Here is a 23,766-nt window from a genome sequence, read left to right on the forward strand (position 1 = left end):
TTGAAGGTTCTCTGCTATACATGGATGCTTATTTCAATAAGATCTTAAACCCTGAACTGGACATAAATTAGCTATATACAAGATTATCTTCAATCTTCAGCTATTTTATAAACTAAGTAGGAGGATAAGTACCTCCTAAGTACTACAGTCTGCATTAGCTGTCAATTCTTCAGAAGTTTAAAAAAACTGACAATTCTGCAGCCTGTGGAAGGAAAACCACATTCACAGAAAGACAGACAAGACAAAAAGGCAGAACTTTGTACCAGAGGAAGGAACAAGATAAAACCCCAGAAAAACAAATAAATGAAGTGGAGATAGGCAACCTTCCAGAAAAAGATTTCAGAATAACGACAGTGAAGATGATCCAGGACCTCGGAAAAAGAATGGAGGCAAAGATAGAGAAGATGCAAGAAGTGTTTAACAAAGACCTAGAAGAATTAATGAACACATAGAAGAATTAAAGAACAAACAAACAGAGATGAACAATACAATAACTGAAATGAAAACTACACTAGAAGGAATCAAAAGCAGAAAACTGAGGCAGAAGAACGGATAAGTGACCTGGAAGACAGAATGGTGGAATTCACTGCCACAGAACAGAATAAAGAAAAAAGAATGAAAAGAAATGAAGACAGCCTAAGAGACCTCTGGGACAACACTAAATGCAACAATATTCGCATTATATGGGGCCCAGAAGGAGAAGAGAGAGAGAAAGGACCCGAGAAAATACTGGAAGAGATTAGAGTCGAAAACTGCCCTAACTTGGGAAAGGAAATAGCCACCCAAGTCGAGGAAGTGCAGAGAGTCACAGGCAGGATAAACCCAAGGAGAAACATGCTGAGATACAGAGTAATCAAACTGACAAAAATTAAAGACAAAAAAAACTATTGAAAGCAACATGGGAAAAATGACAACAAACAAGGGAACTCCCATAAGGTTAACAGCTGATTTCTCAGCAGAAACTCTACAAGCCAGAAGGGAGTGACATAATATATTTAAAGTGATGAAAGGGAAGAAACTACAACCAAGATTACACTACGCGGCAAGGACCCCATTCAGATTCAACGGAGAAATCAAAAGCTTTACAGACAAGCAAAAGCTAAGAGAATTCAGCACCACCAAACCAGCTCTACAACAAATGATAAAGGAACTGCTCTAAGTGGGAAACACAAGAGAAGAAAAGGACCTACAAAAACAAATCCATAACAATTAAGAAAATGGTAACAGGAACATACATATCGATAATTACCTTAAACGTGAATGGATTAAATGCTCCAACCAAAAGACACAGGCTTGCTGAATGGATACAAAAACAAGACCCATATATATGTTGTCTACAAGAGACCCACTTCAGACCCAGGGACATATACAGACTGAAAGTGAGGGGATGGAAAAAGATATTCCATGCAAATGGAAATCAAAAGAAAGCTGGAGTAGCAATACTCATAGCAGATAAAATAGACTTTAAAATAAAGAATGTTACAAGAGACAAGGAAGGACACTACATAATGATCAAGGGATCAATCCAAGAAGAAGATGTAACAATTATAAATATATATGCACCCAACATAGGAGCACCTCAATACATAAGGTAACTGCTAACAGCTATAAAAGAGGAAATCGACAGTCACACAGCAATAGTGGGGGACTTCAACACCTCACTTACACCAATGGACAGATCTTCCAAACAGAAAATTAATAAGGAAACATAAGCTTTAAATGACGCAACAGGCCAGATAGATATAATTGATATTTATAGGGCATTCCATCCAAAAACAGCAGATTACACTTTCTTCTCAAATGCACATGGAACATTCTCCAGGAAAGATCACATCTTGGGTCACAAATCAAGCCTCAGTAAATTTAAGAAAACTGAAATCATATCAAGCATCTTTTCTGACCACAGTGCTATGAGATTAGAAATCAATTACAGGGAAAAAATGTAAAAAACACAAACACATGGAGGCTAAACAATACGTTACTAAATAACCAAGAGATCACTGAAGAAATCAAAGAGGAAATCAAAAAATACCTAGAGACAAATTACAACGAAAACATGGCCATCCAAAACCTAAGGGATGCAGCAAAAGTAGTTCTGAGAGGGAAGTTTAAAGCAATACAAGCCTACCTCAAGAAACAAGAAAAATCTCAAATAAACAATCTAACCCTACACCTAAAGGAACTAGAGAAAGAAGAACAAACAGAACCCAAAGTTAGCAGAAAGAAAGAAATCATAAAGATCAGAGCAGAAATAAATGAAATAGAAACAAAGAAAACAATAGCAAAGGTCAAGAAAACTAAAAGCTGGTTCTTTGAGAAGATAAACAAAATTGATAAACCATTAGCCAGACTCTTCAAGAAAAAGAGGGAGAGGACTCAAGTCAATAAAATTAGAAATGAAAAAGGAGAAGTTACAACAGACACCACAGCAATACAAAGCATCCTAAGAGATTACTACAAGCAACTCTGCCAATAAAATGGACAACCTGGAAGAAACAGACAAATTCTTAGAAAGGTCTAACCTTCCAAGACTGAAGCAGGAAGAAATAGAAAATATGAACAAACCAATCACAAGTATTGAAATTGAAACTGTGATTAAAAATCTTCCAACAAACAAACGTCCAGGACCAGATGGTTTCACAGGTGAACTCTATCAAACATTTAGAGAAGAGCTAACATCCATCCTTCTCAAACTCTTCCAAAAATTGCAGAGGAAGGAACACTCCCAAACTCATTCTATGAGGCCACCATCACCCTGATACCAAAACCAGATAAAGATACTACAAAAAAAGAAAATTACAGACCAATATCACTGAAGAATATAGATGCAAAAATCCTCAACAAAATACTGGCAAACAGGGCTTCACTGGTGGCGCAGTGGTTGAGAGTCCGCCTGCCGATGCAGGGGACGCGGGTTCGTGCCCCGGTCGGGGAAGATCCCACATGCCACTGAGCGGCTGGGCCTGTGAGCCGTGGCCGCTGAGGCTGCACGTCCGGAGCCTGTGCTCCACAACGGGAGAGGCCCCAACAGTGAGAGGCCCACGTACCACACACAAAAAAAATACTAGCAAACACAATCCAACAACACATTAAAAGGATCATACACCACGATCAAGTGGAATTTATCCCAGGGATGCAAGGATTCTTCAATATACACAGATCACTCAACGTGATACACCAAGTTAACAAATTGAAGAAGAAAAACCATATGATCATCTCAATAGATGCAGAAAAAGCTTTTGACAAAATTCAACACCCATTTATGATAAAAACTCTGCAGAAAGTGGGCATAGAGGGAACCTACCTCAACATAATAAAGGCCATATACAACAAACCCACAGCAAACATCATTCTCTACGGTGAAAAACTGAAAGCATTTCCTCTAAGATCAGGAACAAGACAAGATGTCCACTCTTGCCACTATTATTCAACACAGTTTTGGAAGTCCTAGCCACGGCAATCAGAGAAGAAAAAGAAATAAAAGGAATACAAATTGGAAAAGAAGAAGTAAAACTGTCACTGTCTGCAGATGACATGATACTCTACGTAGAGAATCCTAAAGGTGCTACCAGAAAACTACTAGAGCTAATCAATGAATTTGGTAAAGTTGCAGGGTACAAAATTAATGCACAGAAATCTCCTGCATTCCTATATACTAATGATGAAAAATCTGAAAGAGAAATTAAGGAAACACTTCCATTTAACATTGCAACAAAAAAGAATAAAATACCTAGGAATAAACCTACCTAGGGAGGCAAAAGACCTGTATGCAGAAAACTATAAGACACTGATGAAAGAAATTAAAGATGATACAAACAGATGGAGAGATATACCATGTTCTTGGATTATAAGAATCAATATTGTGAAAATGACTATACTATCCAAAGCAATCTACAGATTCAATGCAATCCCTATCAAATTTCCAATGGCATTTTTTACAGAAATAGAACAAAAAATCTTAAAATTTGTATGGAGACATAAAGACCCTGTATTGCCAAAGCAGTCTTGAGGAAAAAAAAACGGAGCTGAAGCAATCAGACTCCCTGACTTCAGACTATACTACAAAGCTACAGTAATCAAGACAATATGGTACTGGCACAAAAACAGAAATGTAGATCAATGGAACAGGACAGAAAGCCCAGAGATAAACCCACACACATATGGTCAACTAATCTAGGACAAAGGAGGCAAGGATATACAATGGAGAAAAGACAGTCTGTTCAATAAGTGGTGCTGGGAAAACTGGACAGCTACATGTAAATGAATGAAATTAGAACACTCCCTAACACCATACACAAAAATAAACTCAAAATGGATTAGAGAACTAAATATAAGACCAGACACTATAAAACTCTTAGAGGAAAACATAGGAAGAACACTCTTTGACATAAATCACAGCAAGATCTTTTTTGATCCACCTCCTAGAGTAATGGAAATAAAAACAAAAATAAACAAATGGGACCTAATGAAACTTAAAAGCTTTCGCAGAGCAAAGGAAACTACAAACAAGACAAAAAGACAACCCTCAGAATGGGAAAAAATATTTGCAAACGAATCAACGGACAAAGAATTAATCTCCAAAATATATAAACAGCTCATGCAGCTCAATATTAAATAAACAAACAACCCAATCCAAAAATGGGCAGAAGACCTAAATAGACATTTCTCCAAAGAAGACATACAGATGGCCAAGAAGCACATGAAAAGCTGCTCAACCTCGCTAATTATTAGAGAAATGCAAATCAAAACTACAATGAGGTATCACCTTACACCATTAGAATGGGCATCTTCAGAAAATCTACAAACAACAAATGCTGGAGAGGGTGTGGAGAAAAGGGAACCCTCTTGCACTGTTGGTGGGAATGTAAATTGATACAGCCACTATGCAGAACAGTATGCAGGTTCCTTAAAAAACTAAAAATAGGATTACCATATGACTCAGCAATCCCACTACTGGGCATATACCCAGAGAAAACCATAATTCAAAAAGACACATGCACCCCAATGTTCACTGCAGCACTATTTACAATAGCCAGGTCATGGAAGCAACCTAAATGCCCATCGACAGATGAATGGATAAAGAAGATGTGGTACATATATACAATGGAATATTACTCAGCCATAAAAAGGAACGAAATTGGGTCATTTATAGAGACGTGGATGTATCTAGAGACTGTCATACAGAGTGAAGTCAGTCAGAAAGAGAAAAACAAATATCGTATATTAACGCATCTATCTGGAACATAGAAAAATGGTACAGGTGAACCGGTTTGCAGGGCAGAAATAGAGACACAGACGTAGAGAACAAACATATGGACAACAAGGGGGGAAAGTGGCAGGGGGGTGGTGGTGGGATGAACTGGGAGATTGGGATTGACATACATACACTAATATGTATAAAATGGATAATTAATAAGAAACTGTTGTATAAAAAAATAAAATTCAAAAAAAAAGTTAAGAAAAATTACTATCTTTATTCCTATATACTACTCCTAAATTAACTTTACAACATTTTAGACAATTATTCAAGTAATCTTTTTTTTTGTTATTGAACATCGTTTGTTTCCAATATTTTATGTATAATGCAATGAGCTACAAAGTGATCCGTAAATGTTCAGAGAATGGAAAAAAAAAATGAAGAAAGACCAGGTGTGTACTGATTTCTTTCATGTTCATTTTGTTTATAAACCTGCTTAACATGTTGGCTGAAGTTTATAACTAAAAAATGTGTTTACAGCAAACTCCTTTGTATGGGGCACAGAAACCCTCAAATTTGAGTGGAGCACATTACTACTACAATTATTACCCTTACTCTAAATTTACATTTATCACTCATTATGGAAAAAAAAAATTAATTTCAAAAAATTATCCATGGCCTCAAATAATTATAATCCCATACCATTTCTAGAGAAGGAGAAAGGCTCACATTTGAAAAGGCAAAAAACAACAAAACCCTTATCTCAAGTCCATCCTTAAATGACAGAATCCTATCACACATCTGAATTTATTTTTACTTTTTATGCAAATAATTCATTTTTCTAAAACTTTTCTAAATCTCACAAGGTCAATCCTGAGTCTTAAAACTTTAGATATACGACATATATTTTCTTTACTAACAATGTACTGATTTGGGCTTCCCTGGTGGCACAGTGGTTAAGAATCCGCCTGCCAGTGCAGGGGACACGGGTTCGAGCCCTGGTCCAGGAAGATCCCACGTGCCGCAGAGCAACTAAGCCCGTGCACCACACTACTGAGCCTGTGTTCTAGAGCCCACGAGCTACAACTACTGAGCCCACATGCCACAACTACTGAAGTCTGCTCGCCTAGAGCCCGTACTCCGCAACAAGAAAAGCCACCACAATGAGAAGCCTGCACACCACAATGCAGACCCAGCAATGCCAAAAATAAATAAATTAATTAATTTTAAAAAACAGCAACAATAAAACAATGTACTGATCTGGCCCTATGAGTGAGAACACTTTTTTTTTTTAATATAACTGATCAAATACTAGATGGTAACATTAACACAATCCCTTTGTGAAGGTGGTGGAATTATTGGTGATTTTTTCCTCTTTTTTTCTTTCTAGTGTTATTTACTATTATGGTTTTCAATTCAAGGGTTAAAGAATTATTGACTGGACCCTCTATTTCTTTATATTTTTAATTAGCTAATAAAATTTACCTCAAAATTAAGAACTCAGCATCTTTGATTTGTTTAGTGATTTAAAAAATATAATGCATTTTCTCGGGCTTCTCTGGTGGCACAGTGGTTGAGAGTCTGCCTGCCGATGCAGGGGACGGGTTCGTGCCCCGGTCTGGGAAGATCCCACATGCCGCGGAGCGGCTGGGCCTGTGAGCCATGGCCGCTGAGCCTGCACGTCCGGAGCCTGTGCTCCGCAATGGGAGAGGCCACAACAGTGAGAGGCCCGCGTATCTCAAAAAAAAAAAAAATGCGTTTTCTCAATTATAAATAACATACACAGTAACAAGACCTATTAAGGGTAATTAACGTGTATCTGGGAAATAAAGCTAGAATCAGAAAAAAAATCTTTAAAAACTTTTTATTATTGAAATTACCTAAACATTTTCCTCTAATATGTTTCCTATTAAACAATTGGGTATAGGCATACATAATCCTTTATAAAAGGGAAAATGAATCAATTTTATATGCATATTAATAATTGAATATTTACTGGTTTAATCAGTTTACAATCATCTCATGCTATCAAAAACACCTTTAATATTCTCCACTTATGGCACTAAGCTTTTTGTCCTCCAGTTTTACGCATTAAACACAATGTTTGTTTAGGTTATCCTTAACTGCTCAAAGGCAAGCACCACATTCCAGATGATACTACAGAACATGCTTATACTGAGCCATAGGATTTACTGCATATTATTCTAATAGAAGATACATGCAATGTTCTGAAATAAACTATCTAAATACTTTCAACAAGAATACTTTAAGTTTTTCATTTATAAGCTTAAGGAAAAATATCTAAATGGATATTTTATAACCTCTACCAAAGAAAAAAAATCTCATAACCTCTTTCTCTTGCCACAAGCAAGCTACTTACCATTCATAGCTGTGGGAAACTGAGCCATCATGGTCCTGAATTTTCCTTGCTAGCACTCAGCCATCTACAACATGAAAACATTGTGCCATTAATAACACAACAAGGGCAGACTGCAGCTTAGTGCTTCCGCTAAGGAGTAGGAATGTCTGTCCCCTTCAGCTCACACTTCCAACAAAAAACAATGCAGGGCTTTGGATGCTGCTGAACAGACAGAATTTACATTTGGGGAAGGGTAGGAGATTTTGTTGGGTAATGGTACTGCCTTTAAAATAAAACTATTTAAAAGAAAAAGTCATATTTAATAGCAAATACTTAGTAAGAGAAACCTTTGGCATGAACCAATTTTGTAGAAATTAATTTGGGAAAGAGGAGGGTTGTTACAACTAGGCAAGAATTTATTTCAAAGAAACCAACTCTATAAATTAATTGTACAATAACTTGGAAATGCATAATACTCTTCTTCTTCAAAACAAATCCCCAAACAAGAAAAATATCCAAAATAAATGTAGCATAGCTGTAATTAAGTTCTACAGGTTTATAAAAATGGACTAAAAGTAACTATTAAAACATGTATGTTGGGCTTCCCTGGTGGCGCAGTGGTTAAGAATCCGCCTGCCAGTGCAGGGGACATGGGTTTGAGCCCTGGTCTGGGAAGATCCCACATGCCGCGGTGCGCAGGCTTCTCATTTAAATATTAACATTTTTAGAAGCCTGAGGAAAACTGTTTACACAAGCCATCTGAACAAAGAAGGCATAAGGAGTTGCATGTCGTGGTGGAAGGTGTCACCAGAGAAGTTGGCTGACTAGCTGCCAAGAAGTGTTACAAGGTACCATATCATAGTGAATGCAGTGTGCTCAAGGGGAAAGATGACTGTACCAGTAGGACCACCAAGGTAAGTCACGAAAGAACTGGTATATAAATCCAGCTTGTTCATTTATAACGATAAATTTAATGGCTAAGAGAACAAACAGCAGCTTTTCTTCCTATAAAGCAAACGATCATCTACTAAATTTTGGCCAGATCATTGTGTGGTGAGCAAAGGGATTTAACTGTGATTAAAATGTTTAACGATACCAGGCATCAGCAGTCTAACACATCTAGCTACACAACAGGGATAAGCAAGGACTGGGCAGTAGGGATGAGCAAACCCCCAATAATGCTTGGAATGGCACTGCCAGTTTTAGTCTTCTGACTCCCAGCTTTTCTGTACGTTACCATGATAAACCACCCTCCCTCTCAAAGTGCACATTCTTTTTTTAAGCTTCACTGCAATGGAACTTTAAACCTTTTACAACACTTAGACTTCACCTGTCACTATACTCTTCTTAGGTAGGAGGACATTTTACCCATGTACCAGTTAGTTTTCTTCACTTCTTTCTCAAAAGGTAATGTTAACTCCAGGTTTGGAGTTGCTTACTATACAGAAAAATAGTACCTAAACTATGGTGGGGTGGTCAAAAACTCCTAGAGGAGGTACTGTGTAGAGCTTCAACAGGTGAGTAAGAATTAGTTAAAACTATAATGTTAAGAACCTTGTACTTGAACCTGTGGCTGACAAGTTTTAAAAGGTTTTAAGGAGGGACACAGTCATATTTCACTTAAAATAAGACAGTCAATTGTGAAGAAAAGGCCAAGCCTGCACCGGGGAGATCAGTTAGAGTATCTGGCACAGATAAGAATGCTATCTGGCACCTGATCTAGAACAGTGGCCTCAGGAAGAGAGAAGGGATGAACTGGAGAAGCAATGAAGTGTTTAAAGCAGGTAGAACTCAAGGACTCTTTAGACATAAGAGATCATGGAGAAAAAGGAAGCAAAGAGATGACTCCCAGAATGATACTCTGTGAGACTGGGTGAAGCGTGGTGTCACCAGCTAAATAAAGTGAACACAGAAGGAAATTTCATAAATCAAGTTTTGATTACAACTTCCTCAAATACAGAAATTCTACAAACAGGGGCTTCCCTGGTGCCGCAGTGGTTAAGAATCTGCCTGCCAATGCAGGGGACACGGGTTCGATCCCTGGCCCGGGAAGATCCCACATCCCGCGGAGCAACTAAGCCCGTGCGTCACGACTACTGAGCCTGCGCTCTAGAGCCCATGCTCCACAACAAGAGAAGCCACTGCAATGAAGAGTAGCCCCCGCTCTCCGCAACTAGAGAAAGCCCGCACACAGCAACGAAGACCCAATGCAGCCAAAAATAAATAAATTAAAAAAAAAATTCTACAAACAAGTATAACACTTTTACCTCCCCAATTTTAAATTATTTATAAGTAATGTTAAACCAAAATAAGCCAAATCTTGCAAAGAAACTACTGACTTAAGATATGCAGTAGCTAGACCCCTATTTTATTAGGAGAGAATTTTTCTCCCCAAGATTTAATTTTTTTAATTTATTTTTTTAGGCAAAATATACTTTAATATATCTGAAAATAGAGTTAACAATAATTGCTACCATAACTTTTAAAAAAGATTTCCTTGACTCCTTTTTGTTCTAATCTTCATTCTGCTTGATTAATTTGTAATTGCAAACTATTTACTTTGCACTCTAATATGTTTACTGCATCCACTTTTTAAAAATTAATGTTATTGGACTATAGTTGCTTTACAATGTTGTGTTAGTTTCTACTGTACAGCAAAGCGAATCAGCTATACGTATACATATGTCCCCTCTTTTTTGGATTTCCTTCCCATTTAGGTCGCCACAGAGCACTGAATAGAGTTCCCTGAGCTATACAGTAGGTTCTCATTAGTTATCTATTTTATACACAGTACAAACAGTGTATATATGTCAATCCCAATCTCCCAATTCATCCCACACCCCTCTCCTGAGATTTTTTAAATGTGGGAGAAATCCTCCAAAAGCATTACCTACAATGCATTTTATAACTGCATAAAAGCATGTGCATTTCCAAAGATAGCTTAAAGAAAAAGCACAGGCTCACAAAAGACAAATAAGGAATAGGATCCCACAGTCACAAAGCCTTTATCAGTTAGATCTAGGTCCAAAACTTACAGATCATCTATCTAGAACCTCTAGCTAGTCATCATGTACTCTGTACATGCCACATAACAAATGCTCAATAATCACAGGTATAATCCTGAAATAAAACCAAAAAAATAAATCAAATAATGTGAGGGGCAGGGAGGGCAAATCCCCTTAGGGAAGCTGAAGGTACTGGTATTACAGAATATTCTTCACCTGGTACATGGGGTTTAGCCACCCATGCATGCAGGTACCACGTTATAACATGTATGTACGTAGGTTACATCTGATTGACTGTGGTAACATCTGAATATGGTAGCATAATTTGTTGAAAGCAATAAGCTTCTTTTTAAAACTTTTATATATGCTATATTTAGGAATTTTTAATGCAAAATATTATATTATATTTGCCCAACTATATCTGGATTGTTCAGATGACTTTTAAAAATTTTATTTATATATATGTTTGTATGTGTATATATATTTCAGATTATTTTCCATTATAGGTTATTACAAGATATTGAATATAGTTCCCTGTATTATATAGTAAATCCTTGTTGCTTATCTATTTTATGTATAGTAGTTTGTATCTGTTAATCCCATACTCCTAATTTATCCCTCCCCACTCCCTTTCCCCTTTGGTAGCCATAAGTTTGTTTTCTGTCTGTGAGTCTGTTTCTGTTTAGTATATAGATTCATTTGTATTATTTTTTTAGATTCCACATATAAGTGATATAATATTTGTCTTTCTCTGCCTGACTTACTTCATTTAGTATGATATTCTCTTGGTCCATTCATAGAACCATTAAGCTTTTAAAGCCTACCATTTCATATCTGTTATGTTTATATCAATACTCTCTGGCCTATTGTAGAATAATTACTTCACGCTTAACAATTCTAATCTATATTTGCAGAGAAATAATAACAATTGAAATTTTGAAAAATACAACAGATATATTTGATGTTTTTTTAAAAAATCAACATTTTTGCATTATGTAATCATAAAAGTTACTATTTACTAAGTGCTTACTATCAATGCAGTACACTTTATTAATTATCTCTCTGTCTTGTTCAATAGTCATTGAGAATCTAAAATACTTTAGGTTCTGTACAAGGAGCTTCACACACAGGAGCTTGTAGACTAGTCTAACAGGTGCCAGACAATGCTAGGTACCTTTGATAATACTAATAATCCTCACAATATCCCTGGAGGACAGAGATACTCTACTCATTTCACACTTGAAGAAACTGAACGATTAAATTACTTGCCAAAATTTAGTAAGTGATGAAGCCAGGATGCAACCCTAAACCTGTCTAATTCTAAAGCCCATGAACTTCCCATGGACTTTATCTGCCTTTTCCTCTCCTAAACGGGGATAATAATTAATGCTGAGTGGGTCACAGGTTCCTGCAAGCAGCAGATCAACTTAGTCTTGCTACATTTCTAATGGAAAAGAAACACAAGCCAGAGACGCCCTCCAACACTTAGGTCTACAGCAATCACATACATAAATTAGGGAGTGCTAATTATTTCTTACCTCTTGGTATAACCCTCTGAGAGCAAGAAAAGGATAATCAGCATCTCCCCAGTTACAGGGCTGATGTCTGTTTCAGGCATGTGTGATTGAAGTCAGCATCCAATAAACACCTCTCTCTACTCCTTAAAGGGGGTAACATGTAACGATCGGCAATCTTGGCAGTTTGCAGTTATATAATTTGAACACTCTGCTAATTATCAATGGTTTTAGAATATTTATGTGGAGATTTTCCTGCTCATAAGTGGAGAACTGACATTGTTACCTTTTAGAAACCAAGAAAATATGTGTGGTAGATAGCAGGCATAAGGCAAAGACCACTGCTTCAATTTAATATAATCCAAATGCAATTTGCAGAATGTGGTAAATATATTCATACTAAGGCAGAGAAAAGTAGAAATGCTTGAATAGGAGTAGGAAATCCTTCTTCTACAAAGCGTCAGTAAGACCCAGGAGGAAAAAAAATTGTAGCCATTATAAATAAAAAGTAGTTCAATTAAGGTTGGATTTGTTTAGAAGCACAGAATTATAAAGAAACAATTACAGTAATTATTTAGTCTAAAACCCTAAATTTTCAAGGTGGGAAAACTAAAAGACTTCTATGAGCTCACATAGCTAGTCGGTAGCGAAACTGGTCCTAGAAACCACATTTCTTATGTCCAATGCTTTGTTTTTAAGTTTCCCAACTTGCCTGATTATATCACCTGGGACATTTCCTAGTTCTACAGATTCCCAGGCCCATCACCGGGAGGTTGTGACTCAGTAAGTGGGTCATTACATTAATTAGGGCATGAACCTCCTAAAGTGGTCTTCCTGCCTTCCACAGAGCTACTGGTTTTTTCCACAACAGCCACTGATGTCCTTCTACTTAAATTCCCCCACTGATTACAAGTTAAAGCCCAAACTTCTTAGTATGAAATATGGCACCCTTCAAAATCCCACCCCAATCTACTTTACCACACGCATCTCTAGACACTTCCCCTAGATTCAGATATCCTAAGTACACCAACCTTTCTCCTTGAAACAGAGAGGCTTTTTTCACTCCCCTATTCCTTTGTAAAGAGCTGTTCCCTCTGTCACGTTCACCGTACTTTCTTCTCATTCTTCAACTCCCAACTCAAATGTCACCTCTTCTTTGGAAGACTTATGTCCTCTCAGGTAGTTAGTCACTATCTCCTAGGTATGCCCATAACACTGTTCATCCCACAATAACTTCACTTATCATACTGTATCCCAATTTCCCATGTTTGCCTGTTTCACTTGTTCTGGACACAGATCATTTTTATTTACCTCTATGCCTAGTGCCTAAACCAGATCTACTTGCTAAACAAATGAACTGGGTAAATGAATAAGATGGTTGAGATATGGGGAAAAAAAAAAAGAAAGCGAGGGAGGCATGGAGAAAGCTAGTATTGAATTGAATACGTATGTAGAAAAGAAACTGGTAAGAAAGCAGATCAGGCTCCAAACTACTTCCTTGAAACCCTGCAGGCAGCAGAGCTGTGGATTTTAAACCAAATTGTTCCTTGCAACATGGGCCTCCTGTAACTTGTTTATTTTTTTTCTTGTAAGTACACTTTTAGAGATAAAGGTTTATTTCCCATTGAATTCTAAAGGCTTTTTATTGGGATGAGGAGAAAGGCTTGGGTTTTTCAATTATACTTTGAATTATGTTGGTTGAATGTTGATTAGTGTAAATAATTTGACTGAAGGTCTGACATTCAAACGCAACATAATCAAGTTCCTGAAGGCGTATCTTATAAAACTTTCTCCAGTGCCTCCTCCACTTCATGTGCTACATACATAAAAGGCAACTCTCCAAACTTGCTGATTAGTTTGGAAAAATGTTCTTTCCCCATCTGATTCCCAAGGAGATCAAGGTCAGTTCCATGAGAGAATGATTAAAGCAAAATACCTACTTCTTTATAGTTCCTGCAGTAATATGAAACTTACAGAGTACATATATTCTCCATACCTGTTCCCCATCTATCTATTCATTCATTTTTTCTTTCATCCACATATTTATTCATCAAACACGAACAGTTACAGAAGTCATGACTAAGCCATTAGTTTTGGCAATCTGTTGTGAGTACAGTTCCAGTATGGTGAGCTGGCTGTAAAAGTCAAGTTGAAGTAGATTAGGCAGTAAACGGGGAGGTGAAATGTAGGTGACTTAAGAAGCATGTTGTTAAGGGAAGGGGAAAAACGGGTGGGAGGAGAGATAAGAGGCTTTTAAGAAAGAGGAAAGATTATAAGGGTTTACTTTTTAGATGGGAGAACAAAACTAATTTTAGAGGAAGAGGGAGAGATTTAATTTTGAAAAGGGAGAAGGAAAGGTTGTTACCTAACAAAAGTCTGGGTCCAGAGAAAGTGGAAGTTGACAGCTTTAGAGTATAAAGTTAGACTCTGGGACAGAATAAAAGACAGGAAAAGTGGTAAAGATGAATATACATTAAGTTTGGAAGCAGAGGAAAAAGAAGCTGAGAAAACGAGAAAGTAAAGCTTTTCTTTGCAACCCTTCTGTCTCTCTTTTCTTTGGGCCCAGACAAGAGTTCAAAGGGACAATAGTCCCAGGGCCCCAGGTGCCTAAACACAAATTTCTCTCCTCTACAGGCCAAAAAAAGAGAGGGTCACATGCAAATCAGTTCCCATGAATCAACCAGACATGTGCATTTCAAATTAGCTCATGCCTTATACATCAAAACATTTGTTAAATGAATGAATGTGGGGGAAAATTTTCTAGGCAGAGGTAAAATAGTACATGCAAAAGCAGAGGGAAGAGTGTGGTCTGGGAAAATAGGCGGCAGCTTATTCATATGAAATACTGAAGAGCTAACAACAATGCAAGGAACTGTAAGAATAGCTGTAAAAGTAAGTATTGCATCAATACTTAGCTAATACGAACTACAGAAATGATCCCTGAAAGCATAGTCTTAATACCTAGCTAAAACAAATGTAAATCAGCACAACCTTTCTGGAAAGGAATGTGGAAACATATTTATAGGCGGCCTTATTACAAAAAGAATTAAAGCCCCCACAAAAATACAAAACACATTTAAGTAAAAAGTAGATTACTAAATGAAGTAATATAGAAAATAAATGATCACTGTACTTCAAACTTCTGCATATGTTTGACATTTTTCATAATAAAAGCTGAAAAAGAAAACTAGCTTTTGACCTTCATGCATCTGACTTGACCACTGGCTCTCCTCCTTCACTGCTGTCCCCTACAATCACCAGAGTAATTCCTTGACTGCTTTAACACCTAGCTCACTATCTACTCTCCAGCATTATTCCCCAAATAATTCTTGGTGATGTCAATATTCACACAGATGATCCTGCCCATATCTTGGCCTCTAAGTCTTTGACCTCCTTTGTTCCAAAAATCTTACCCTCCATCTTAGCCATCGACTCCCAGGTCACACCCTAGGCCTTGTTATTACCAATAACTGTACTCTTCTGTAATCCATTTCAAGTCTGCCATGCCCCTTTCACCAGCACCATCTCAACAGCCCCATCTCTCCAGTTCGCTAACTCCAACAATTCTTTAACCCTACCTGGACCTACAAACTATTGGTCTTATCAACTTTTCACTGTCCCTCAATCTTCCTTATATCCTCACACCCTTCCTGATGTCCTAATGTCCCTCCTTACCCAAATTAAATATCACAGTCCACCATTATAAGGAGTTAGTTATATACACCCTCAACTTCACTCTCCTCTCTCCCTACATACTACAGATCTGGCAAAATCTCAGTCTTTTCTAAATCCAACTCTCTAGTTATTCCATGACTATATACATGAAGTTGCTGACTGGTCTCACTTTAGATTCCTGAGCACTAACTCAAGTGGACCCTACGTCCTGCCTGACAAGTCGATATTTCCCTAGTCCATTTGCTTTCCCACTTGCTTAGATAACTATTTCACACTTCGCTCTTTCAGTCTCCCAGACTTGTAACAGGTTACAAATACTTTTTATCCAGTTCGTTGTTGTACCAACTTTGTTATACCTTTTTGTCAATCTTTTCCTTTATGAATACTGAGTATGCTATCATGCTAAGAAAGGCCTGTCTCACATCAGAAAATTGCCCAAATTTTCTTCTAGTACCTGTATATTTTTCAAAATTTATATATTTGATCTATCTGGATTTTTATTCTAGAGCAGAAAGACAAATATGGGTCTAAATTATTTTCTCCACTCTTGCACTAGTGATGTCTATCACTTTTTCTGAGACCATTTATGAAATAATTTGCTTTTCCTAATTGATCTAAAATGCATCTCTTTTCTTATACACTAAGTTTACTCACAGCCTATATTTTTGTTCTGAGGGTCTTCCTGTGTACTCCTATCTCAGGGTTCTAATTACCATAGTGTTCAAATATGCAAATCCCTCTCTACTCACTATCCTATTTCTTCATAATTTTTGATGCTATTCTCAGATGCGTATTTTTGCATCCTTCAGTAGATCCCTCCTCTTATCTCCTTTATTTCTAGGTACTTTATGGTTATAGTAAAAATGACATACTAACTTTATATATTTTTGATATAGAAGAAACATATTCATTTTGGTAAATTTATATTGCAATGAATACGTCTGGTTCATTTGCCTGCTTGGTCCATGGTTGTTTGTCTCATGACAAAAACATCAGCCAAATTCCAATAGGAGAGCATACTACAATATACCTAACCAGTACCCCTCAAAACTGTCAAGGTCATCAGAAACAAGTAAAGTTTGAGTAACAGTCACAGCCAAGAGGAGCCTAAGAAGCCATGACAATTAAATGTACTATGGTATGGGATCCTGGAACACAAAAAGGACATTAGGTAAAAACTAAGGAAAAGTAAATAAAGCATGGACTTTAGTTAATAATAATGTACCAATATTGGTTCATTAATTGTAACAAATGTACTGTACGCTATCAATACGTTATCAATTGATACTGTAAGTTATCAATAATGAGTACAAGGGTATATGGGAAACTCTGTACTATCTGCTCAATTTTTCTGTAAATTTTAAACTGTCCAAAAAAAAAAGTGTATCAATTTTTTAAAGAAGGCAAATACCACAGAAGTAGAAGGTTTAAGGTAAAATATGTGCCTTTAAATTTGGCAACAGTCATCCAAAACAAAATACCCACTTGGCCCATTTGTAAGAACTTATCTTAAGAAAATAATCCAAAGGCGGAAAATAGAATGCAAAGATGCATATCACAGTGTCATCAACAGTAGAAAAAAATACAAATAAGGTAATTTATCTAACAGAGAAAGGAACAAGAAAATAAAGTTATATTAACTTAGAATAATATGCGTCTATTTACAAATGATAATTTCAAGGCCACAGTAGATAGGTAATGTTTATGATACAATGTGTTTCTAAAAAATACAAAATTCTAGAATAGGATACAAATATTCAAAATTGTTAGCACATGGCAAGGATTAGAAGAAAACCTCTTGAGGGAAATATATAATAAATGTTTATTATACATTCACTAAATAATAATATTCATAACAGTTTTATTTATAATAGCAAAAAACTTGAACCCACCTAAACATCTGAAAACAGGAGTATGGTTAAAAAATCATAGCCTACTACTAGATAAAAATATCACAGCCATTAAAACTTATGAAAATTATGAAACAACACAGAAAAAAAAATCTTCCATGTAACGTGTAGACGAAAATCTACACTATGATTACAACTACATAAAAATTATATATGGGTGTGTGTGCATGTGTATAAACAGTTTAAACTCTAGCACCTACCTCCTCTTCCTGGAGTTTGGTGAGTGGGGCTGAAAATTCCCACTCTCTAATCCTCTAGGTCTCTCTGGTTGTCCAGCCTTACGCTGAGGCTATCTAGGGGTGCCCCTCTCAGTCACCTCATTAACATAAGCTCATGTATGATGGAAAGCAGATTTCCTATCACTCAGGGAATTCCAAAGGTTTTAGGAGCTCTGTGCCAGGAATCAGGGACAAAGACCAAATATATTGGTATTACACTACATCATCTTTTAACCCTATAGCCAATATCAATCACCCAGAGCCTCTCCCTTGTCAATTTCTTAGTCTATTTTAAACAATATTAAGTAACAAATCTGTTTTACCAAAAACATTTAACTGAAATTACCAATCTCATCTCAAATCCAACCATGCTACATCCAGTGCTAAAACAGGAAAAGTATACTCGACACACACCGTACTGCAGAGGCCTAAAGAGACTGAATCCAAACTGATGCCACACCAGAGCAGGGCCCACATGGGAGAGCTTCTACCGGTTACTGGTAAATTCCAATCTCCACCAAAACACAAACAGAACAAGAAAGTAAAGGAAAGAAAAACTAGTGGCCAATGGATAGAAAAGCATTCATCCATTTTCTTACTCTGGCAAGCCAATTAACTCTTTTTTAAAATATCAATACATTTCAAGTAAAGCATGCAACCACTGCAGCAAAAATAACACTCTTAAATAGAACATCCCAATCATTCAAGAAAGTGAATATAAAATAATAAATATGCAATGAGGACTTTAAAGGCAAACTCCAAGTTCTGACAGGTACAAAAATTACCAGGAAAGAATAAAATAGAGATATTCTAACATGGAATGAGTCACACTTTAAAAAAAAGTGTATCCAGAAAACATTTATGACTGAACAGCAACACCTAACCAAAGTAAGGTCTCACTTTCCCCAAATACTTCAAATCACAAATTTACAAATTCTCTTCACCCATCTGAATTCTTTAACTTTGAGGGGGAATGGACTTTTTTTTTTTTTAAACAAATTTGGCAAACCCAGTTTCTCTCGGAAAAAACACAAATGCACAAAATGTGGCATACAATTTCAAAGGTTTCAGGCTTCCAAAGCCAATCTGTGGACTTTCAGAGATTCATGTATTCCATAGTTAAGACCCTTAATTAAATGTACACTAATACCCATTTAAAAAATTTATTAGAGTGGGATAGAGTGGAAAAGAATCTGTCCAATTATGTAGTCCATTCATTCTCAAACTATTCTAACCGTGGCCCACCTAAGTGGAACAAGAGATCCAACCTAGCCACTTGCTCCTGTTTTCCAGTAGAAAAATAACTCCATGATGAAGAAATTATAGCAATGAAACAGCTACACAAGAGCAAAATGGTCAACAAAATTCAATCTAACATAAGTCTTTAATTACAGTTAATTCAAGAGTAGCAGAAACGGGAACCAAATCAAACTCAAGACAATCCAATGATGCACTGAAAATAGTATCCATCAGTGTGGGCGTGCATAGTAGGAATTTTTCAATTCAATTCAGTGCTGCCAAAGTTTTGTAGAGTTAACAGATTTCTTAGAAGAAAACTAAGAACCCTCAGGAAGCTCTAGAAATTGGCTAGTTTTAGTTTATGAACACTAAATTTCAGTAATCCTTAATAACTCAGATTATAAGTAGACTATAGGAATACATAAAAATCAAAGACTATGGAAACGGAATAACAATAGCCCCCAACAATTGAGGAAATGACTTGTATTTTAGTTTCATTCGTCAGAAAAAGCCTTCTGACCTAGCATATGTCTTGAACTTATCTGGGAAGCAGCAACAGAAACCAATAATTTTCAACCACTGTGATTCTGTGATTCTGCTCACCAATAGTATAAAATCTAATCTCCTACTAAACTGGATCCCTCATACCTTGCTGGTGAGAATGTAAAATGATTTAGCTGCTTTCAAAAACAATTTGGCAGTTCCTCAAAATGTTAAACATAGGTTACCATAAAACTCAGCAATTCCACCCCTAGGTATGAACTCAGGAGAAATAAAAACATAAACCTATGTCCATACAAAAACTTGTACACGAATGCTCACAGCAGCATTATTTATAATAGCCAAAAGTGGAAACAACCCAAATGTCCATCAACTGATGAATGGATAAACAAATGTGGTATACCCACACAATGGAACCTTTGGCCATAAAAAGGAACTAATTACTGATACATGCTACAACATGGATGCACTTTAAAAACACTACGGTAAGTGAAAGAAGCTAGTCACAAAAGACCACATATTCTATGTTCTCATTTATATGAGGCGTCCAGAATAGGCAAATTCATAGACAGAAAGTAGATTAGTGGTTCCCTAGAACTTGGGGTATTGGAGGGAAATGGAGAGAGGTTGCTAATAGGTACAGGGGGGTTCTTTTAGATGATGAAAATGTTCTAAAATTTGTGATGATGCTTGTGCAATTTTGTGACTCTAATAAAAACCACAGAGCTGTAAACTTAAAAAGGGTGAATTTTATGGTTTATGAATTATATCTCAATAAATCTGATTTTTTTTAAATCTAATCTTCACACGGCATACAAGGTGTTTTAGGGTTTATCTTCTGCCTACTTTTGCACTCTTGGAATACCTTCCCCTTCCACCTCTGCCCCATCTTATTCCTATTCCCTCTCTCTCTGAATCTGTGTAACTACCTACCTTCTCAGTGACACTTCCACTTACAAAAGCTTTCTTTGCCACATTCTCATTTTATCTTGTACATATCTCCATTAAACTACATACCAACTAGTAATGTAACCTTTGTTTTCATTCCTGCCCACCTCTATTAGACTGTGAGTTCCTGTGAATGTCTCTTCATCTTCATATACTTAGTGCTCAGCAGTCAGCCACATGGTAGGTACTAAAATACCCTTTAATAAACACAAATGCTTTGACTCTGAGAGATTAGCATCCTTTCAACTGCACTGAGGACAAGCAAGTTGACAGTCTGGAACTTGAACTTTGAAAGCAGATCAACCAATGGAGTTCTAATACCAGTGCAGTTACTTCTTAGTTTAGTAGACTTCCACATGACATAGCTTCAATTTCCTAACCTATACATGTGGATAATGCCAGGCTGTTTTAAGGCTCACCTATCATGTCTGTAAAGCATCTGGCACACACAAGGTGATCATAAATGATGGCTATTACTACTATTATTTCAACATGATTTTCAACTATAATACAGTCAGTCCCCTACATATGAACCTTCAAGTTGCAAACTTGCAGATACGAACATGTGTTTGCATGTCCAATCACGTTAGTTCACATGCCAGGTGTACACTGTCACGTGCGTGCATCCTCTACAAGTGGTTGTGCTTTTTGTACTCTACTGTACAGTACTGTATAGAGTTCACTAGTACAGTATCTTTATTTCAAGCCCAGCATGTCCAGAAGAAAGCGAAAAAGCGGCATTGACGTAGCTGGTACTGCTAAGAAGCGCCAAGCGATACCGATGGAAACAAAAGTGAAAATAATTGAGAGAGTGGAGCGACAAGAGGAAGAAGAAGTGACTGAAGAACCAAAGAGATTCATGACACAGGAAATGGCAAGGGGATTTTCTTTATTTGAGGAGGCACTGTTAGTTTTTGATGTACAGGACCTGAACGTAGAATCATACACGAAGGTTGCAGCAGTTCAGAATGCAATCCAGTGCTACCGTGTCATCTATGACGAGAAGAAAAGAGCTACTACCCAAACATCACTGGATCGTTTTTTTCAAGAGGGTAGACAGAACTGAATCCAGCAAGGAACCAGAACCTGCGCCATCAACGTCAGGCATGGGTGAAATTGCAGCTTGCCCTCCGTCTCCTATTGCTGACGGTCCTTCAGCTCTACCATCTCCCACCTCCTCTCCCTCCTCCAGTCAGTAACTCTTCTTGCCTGTTCACTCGATGCCAGCCCCTGTGTGCCAGCTGTTGTATTGTACTACTGTACTTTTCAAGGTACTGTACTGTAAGATTAAACATGTTTATTGTTTGTTTTTATGTATTATTTGTGTAAAAAGTATTATAAACCTATTACAGTACAGTAATATATAGCCAATTGTGTTAGTTTGGTACCTAGGCTAATTTTGTTGGACTTAGGAACAAATTGCACTTACGAACACGCTCTCAGAACGGAGTTCGTTTGTATGTGGGGAATTTACTGTAGTTGGCTTGATTTCACTGAATTGGTATAACAAACCACAGTTGTACCAATTACTAATAAAAAGGACATGTTTTTCTTACAAATATTGATTATATTTGAGTAAAAGGTGACCATTATTTCTACCGAGAGGCTTAGGGCCCCAAAGACACAAAGCATGTTGAGACTCAAAAGCTTCAAAAAGAGAACTGTTCTATACAAACTTAGTTCTTAGTTCTAGTTCTTCAACTTAGCATCTTCAGCTTAAGATGTGTGAATATAAATTGTAAGTTTGGACTTTTATAAATGTTAAGTTTAGCCCACAAAGAATCAACCAATAAACAGGGCAAAAAAAGAACTGGAATGGTAAACTAATACTGAAGTAGCTAGTGCTCCAATTATATCAAAGATTTAAATTAAACCAATTTTAGAAGAATTAGTCAACAACTCTGAACAAGACAATTCACCCACACGAAGGGGGAAAAAACATCTAAGAACAGCTTGTGACTCAGCCTTCACTGCTGTAAGGGGAGGGTTGGGGGAGCTGGCTATTTGGTCTATTCTTCTGTCTCATATCAGGACTAAATATTAAAGCAAAACTATTTACTTGAATGAGAAGTATAGAGGGAAAAAATTCAGGTAGATTCTTCAACTTCAAGTAAAATATCACCTCTTTGAAATAAAGATAACTTTCTAAGTTTTGAAGCCATGCAAGAAAACACAAAGGAAATAGTAAAAATTCATTTATATAAGTATTTTAAACTTCTGTTGAAAACAAAATTAAAAGATATACAATTGGAAAAAAATCACAACAAATATGACAGCCATTATTTTTAATATACAGAGAACTACTAAAATAATGAAAACAAATACATAGACGATTTTCCAAAGAGGAAATAAAACTGGCTAATAAATGTTAACATCACTAATAATCAAGAAAATACAAATTAAGTTTTCTTTTGTTTCTCCTTATAAACTTATTTAAAAAACCCTCAACAACAGACACTAGATAGTAGTCAGGGCTAGCAAACATGAGAAGAGATGAGTACTACAGGCATACTCATGGGGGTGCAAACTGGTAGAGCTCTTCAGAAGGCAGTGTGAAAATATACAGCAAGAATCCTAACAACGTTCTTATCCTGTAAGTCAATAATTTCACTTCTGGAAATCTGTCATAAGGAAATAATAATAAATGTGGGAAGCACTTTACTTACAATGATATTCACTGCAGTTATTATTAGTTACTACACAAAAAAATTGGAAATAATATGAGCATCCAATAATGGGAGAACACACTGAGCCAAGTATTATGCTGCCACTTAAATTCATAATGATATGTAAATTATATCTCAATAACCTACTTTTTAAAAAACAATTTCAGCTAGAACATATAATCACCTGGAAACTGGTTATCCTCTTATAACTTACGATATACTATAAATGTGTATTTATCATTATTAAAAATAACAGCGGCTAACAATCACTGAATACTTACCAAATACCAAGCCTGACACTCAGGTCTTTACTTGTTGTCACTGTTATCTCATTATCATTGATATCATCATGATCAGGGCCATCCTAGAAGTCTGAGGCCCAGGGCCACTCACCCACTGTGAGGCTAGCCCAGGATAAATCACACTTTAAAGGAGGTCTCAGTGTAAACATTTTCATAGGCCCCTTGAGAATATTAAAAAAAATAGTTTGAAGTTAAATTTTAATTATTTCAAAAAAGAAAGGTACAGTACCCC

The 23,766-nt window shown here is 36.6% G+C and overlaps 1 protein-coding gene across 7 annotated transcripts in view; it reads right to left on the reverse strand.

Moving 5' to 3' along the window:
* The window catches only part of ITSN2 (intersectin 2), a 168,944-nt gene that overhangs the window by 135,377 nt on the left and 9,801 nt on the right, over positions 1–23,766 (reverse strand). For 5 of the 7 annotated variants that reach the window (XM_082642216.1, XM_082642215.1, XM_082642214.1 and 2 more), the window contains exon 2: positions 7,578–7,641. The exons of the other annotated variants lie outside the window; for them this stretch is intronic. In XM_082642216.1, the coding sequence (XP_082498342.1) occupies positions 7,578–7,608 (31 nt within the window). In that variant the 5' untranslated portion in view covers positions 7,609–7,641. The remainder of the gene's footprint in view (positions 1–7,577; positions 7,642–23,766) is intronic. 7 annotated transcript variants of the gene reach the window in all.

Source organism: Mesoplodon mirus (genome assembly GCF_964341445.2).
Source record: "Mesoplodon mirus genome assembly, chromosome: 14".
In the NCBI taxonomy this organism is placed as follows: domain Eukaryota; kingdom Metazoa; phylum Chordata; class Mammalia; order Artiodactyla; family Ziphiidae; genus Mesoplodon; species Mesoplodon mirus.